Genomic DNA, 4,522 nt, shown 5'->3' with positions numbered 1-4,522 from the left:
TTCACAGAAAATCTCACCACACTGGCAAACCCATACACCCACACACACAGAGAGAGAGAGAGAGAGAGAGAGAGAGAGAGAGAGAGAGAGAGAGAGAGAGAGAGAGAGAGAGAGAGAGAGAGAGAGAGAGAGAGAGAGAGAGAGAGAGAGAGAGCGAGAGCGAGAGCGAGAGCGAGAGAGCGAGAGAGCGAGAGAGCGAGAGAGAGAGAGAGAGAGAGAGAGAGAGAGAGCGAGAGAGCGAGAGAGAGAAAAATAGAGAGAAAAATAGAGAGAAAAATAGGGAGAGAAGGAGATACCTGACGCCACTGTGTAACGTCACTGTGTACAGCAAATAAAACCCTCACGGTTGAAAGGACAGGATACTTAACATTATGAACACTCAATACATACAGATGACAGTCATATGTCTTCTGTGTTTTTGGACTTCGGGTTTAGCAGCGGATCTACGATGCAATGATATGTATGAAAAAGATGGCAGATGTTGTGGACTTTGTCCACCAGGTTCGTTTTTAGCCTCTAACAACAATTCAGTAGACTAGTGACCATGGGATTAAACAACTGAACATATGATATAAAATCATTATACCAATTGAAATCCTTTTTTAAAATCATAATTATTCTAAAAAAGGATGCATGTAAATTTTAGTTGGACCCTGTGTGATGATTACTTGATGTATAAGACATATAAAGTAATATTGAATGAGTGATTCTGTGAGTGGTAGTGATTATGATATACAATCCTGTCTTGGTTCATAGGCACATTTTTGAAGAAGCACTGCACCACTCATGCCAAAACCGACTGTGGTGACTGCCCAGCGGACTCCTACTCTGAGTTCAGTGACCGCGTAGAGAACTGTCAACCATGCCTCAAATGCCAACAGGGTAAGGGTTAAGATGAGAGGTGACATAAACAAAACATTCTATTGATCTAGCTCTGAAAAACATTAGCGTCCTACACTTAGATTGTTGATGGAGCCTCAATGGTCAAAACAAGTAATGATACTGTAGGAAAGAAAGAATGTCAGGAAAGTGGTGGCTTCTGGGGCTCACACTTTTCATGTCATTGTTTGGAAATCCCATTACTGAATTATTGGACTCTCACCTAGTTGTCTTCTTTCTCTCTTTGCTTTTCTGGGCAGTCTATGCAAGAGCATGCACCTCAACCGCAAACGCAAACTGTTTGTGTGGCTCTGGTTTCCTGTGCTCAGACCATGTCTGCTCAAAATGTGAAAAGGAAAAGAAATGTCGCAAGGGAGAGGAACTGAAGAGGACAGGTAAGACATTCATATATTTTCCTTCCTCACTACTTGTCACGGACTATTTACAAATGTAGCGAAAGGATCAACAGCCATGTCCATACCACTGCTAACTTAAAGTATGTTTTCCAATGGCAGGTTCCAGGGAATACACTTGGAAATGTGTCCCATGTCCCAATAACACATACTCTGACACTGAACAGGGTCACTGCAAACCATTGACACAGTAAGAACACAGTTTTGAAAAATAGCCAAATATCAGTTCCTCTATCTTGTGAAATGTTTTTAGAGGCTCCTAAATAACTTGTAATACCTTGTCACCAACAGGTGTGATACACATGGATTTGTTGTGATCTTCCCTGGGAACAAGACCCATAACTCAAAATGTGGTATACATGGTATGTTGGCGATTACAGTCAAGCAGTTCATAGGTATTAGAAATGTATTTGGGTTGTAATCATTTCTTCTGTTTATCAGGGCAAGGAAACAAAGAGGACGGGCGTTACATTCTGGCCACTGGCTTCTTCTTCTTTGCTGTCATCCTCTTGGTGTTCCTCACTTATGCCTGCATCAGGAGAATCGGGCACAAGCCTGAAGCTAGTGAGTACCACAGAGTTGGTTAAGTCGATGATACTGTGTGCTGGTCTATTTGGAATACTTTGGAACACATAGCTTGGGCTACAATTTATTCTCAAATGAATTACAGTAAAGTTCAAGTTCAAGTACTGATGTGTTAAAAACAGCCTTCAGTGAACTGCCCTGCAACAAGTATTTCCATCGCTTCTCCAGATATACATGGTCTCCCGCTGTCAAAAGAGGAGAGTGAAGGCCAGCTCATCCAGCATGCTGAAACCAAGGACAATGCCAGCCAGATTCTGCTCTCCATGGCGAGCATCTCCACTGTGTGATATCTTACATCTGCTTGCAGGAGGGCTTTGACTTCAGGGTAGCATGTCAGCTAGTCCTGAATGAACAAATGCTACTTCTACAATTTGTTTTGCAGTTAGCTTGCTATAATTACCTTGTCTTTTGTAATCTTGTTTGTTGCTATTTCCTTTATTTGTGCAGTCTTTCATCAATACTAATTACTATTTTATATAGCTTTTCTTACTTTTTTTGCACAATTAATACTGTTTTGACTCTTTCTAAAGAATCCCAACATTTTTCGTTTTTTATTTAACCTTTATTTATACAGGTTTTCGCGCATTAAGATAAAATCTATTTTTCAAGAGAGACCTGGTCCAACAGCTACGGGGGAACAAAGTTTCAGGCAAAACATCTTACATACACTGATACAACATTTAACAAAACATTAGACACATATACAGTAAAATAATTACATATTACATAAAAAAACACAAATGTCATAACTAAAAAACAGCTGTCCTAACGACAATTACACTTTATGATATTACATTGACCAAGTGTTTAAACTCCACCAGCGTGACTAGATCATCTAATTTTATAATGTTTAGGAGATAATTCCAGGACAATAGAGATGAGTAACTAAAACTATTTCTACCATGACCTATTCTAATTCTTGGTACTACAAGAAAGCAAATGAGAATAGGACCGTGATCTATATTTATTTACTGACCTGATTAAAAAAGAACAGAGATAAAGTGACATTATACCCAATATGGGCTTTTAAATCAGTGTATACCAGTGTTTAAGACTACGCAAGGTCAATGACGACCAGCCAACGGCGCAGTAGAGATCACAATGATGTGTTAGACGTTTTTGATTGGTAAGGAACATGAGGGCCTCATGATATGCTGAATGAAGTGCTCTCAGGGTAGTGGTTGAGGCCTGTATATATACACAGTACCAGTCAAAAGTTTGGACACACCTACTCATTCAAAGGTTTTTCTTTACTTTTCTATTTTCAACATTGTGGAATAAAAGTGAAGACATCAAATCTATGAAATAACACATATGGAATCACGTAGTAACCAAAAACATGTTAAACAAATCCAAATATATTTTATAAATTAGATTCTTCAAAGCAGCCAGCCTTTGTCTTGGGTGACAGCTTTGCACACTCTTGGCATTCTCTCAACCAGCTTCACCTGGAATGCTTTTCCAACATGCTTGAAGGAGTTCCCACATATGCTGAGCACTTGTTGGCTGCTTTTCTGTGGTCCAACTCATTTCAAACCATCTCAATTGGGTTGAGGTCAGGTGATTGCGGAAACCAGGTCATCTGTTGCAGCACTCCATCACTCTCCTTCTTGGTCAAATAGCCCTTACACAGCCTGGAGGTGTGTTTTGGGTCATTGTCCTGTTGAAAAACAAATGATAGTTCCATAAAGCGCAAACCAGATGGGATGGTGTATCGCTGCAGAATCCTGTGGTAGCCATGCTGGTTTAGTGTGCCTTGACTTCTAAATAAATCACTGAGTGTCACCAGCAAAGCACTCCCACAGCATCACACCCCCTCCTCCATGCTTCATGGTGGGAACCACACATGCGGAGATCATCCGTTCACCTACTCTGCGTCTCACAAAGACACGGCGGTTGGAACCAAAAATCTCAAATTTGGACTCATCAGACCAAAGGACAGATTTCCACCGGTCTAATGTCCATTGCTGGTGTTTCTTGGCCCAAGAAGCCACTTCTGCATTGTCTTGGCTGTGTGCTTAGGGTCGTTGTCCTGTTGGAAGGTTAACTTTCACCCCAGTCTGATGTCCTGAGCGCTCTGGAGAAGGTTTTCATCAAGGATCTCTCTGTACTTTGCTCCCTTCATCTTTCCCTCGATCCTGACTAGTCTCCAAGTCCCTGCAGCTGACAAACATCCCCATAGCATGATGCTGCCACCACCATGCTTCACTGTAGGGAAGGTGCCTGGTTTCCTCCAGACATAACGCTTGGCATTTAGGCCAAAGAGTTCAATCTTGGTTTCATCAGACCATAGAATCTTGTTTCTCATAGTCAGTCCTTTAGGTGATTTTTGGCAAATTCTAAGTGGGCTGTCATGTGCCTTTTACTGAGGAGTGACTTCCGTCTGGCCACTCTACCATAAAGGCCTGATAAGGTCCTTCTGGAAGGCTCTCCCATCTCCACAGAGGAACTCTGGAGCTCTGTCAGAGTGACCATCGGGATCAGACCATTTGTTACCTGAATATGTTACTTTACTTTGATTTGTCTTTCCTTCCAGGTTACCCATCTGGTCATGTTGTAAATATATATTATTTTCTGGAACCATTACATGTACCCATCTCATTGTTATTTAATTATTAGAGATATAAAAATGTTTTTGGCACCCA

General features: G+C 41.1%; 1 protein-coding gene across 1 annotated transcript; it reads left to right on the top strand.

Moving 5' to 3' along the window:
- The first annotated feature begins 236 nt into the window (after positions 1 to 236).
- On the top strand, positions 237 to 2,487 carry tnfrsf18 (tumor necrosis factor receptor superfamily, member 18). Its single transcript, XM_039016745.1, has 7 exons — positions 237 to 501; positions 757 to 882; positions 1,140 to 1,274; positions 1,395 to 1,482; positions 1,584 to 1,654; positions 1,734 to 1,856; positions 2,046 to 2,487. The coding sequence occupies exons 1-7, from the start codon at positions 372 to 374 to the stop codon at positions 2,162 to 2,164; spliced, it is 792 nt and encodes a 263-aa protein (XP_038872673.1). The 5' UTR covers positions 237 to 371; the 3' UTR covers positions 2,165 to 2,487.
- The last annotated feature ends 2,035 nt before the right edge of the window (positions 2,488 to 4,522 follow it).

Source organism: Salvelinus namaycush, chromosome 20 (genome assembly GCF_016432855.1).
Source record: "Salvelinus namaycush isolate Seneca chromosome 20, SaNama_1.0, whole genome shotgun sequence".
In the NCBI taxonomy this organism is placed as follows: Eukaryota; Metazoa; Chordata; class Actinopteri; order Salmoniformes; family Salmonidae; genus Salvelinus; species Salvelinus namaycush.
This window is presented reverse-complemented; position numbering and strand designations above follow the sequence as displayed.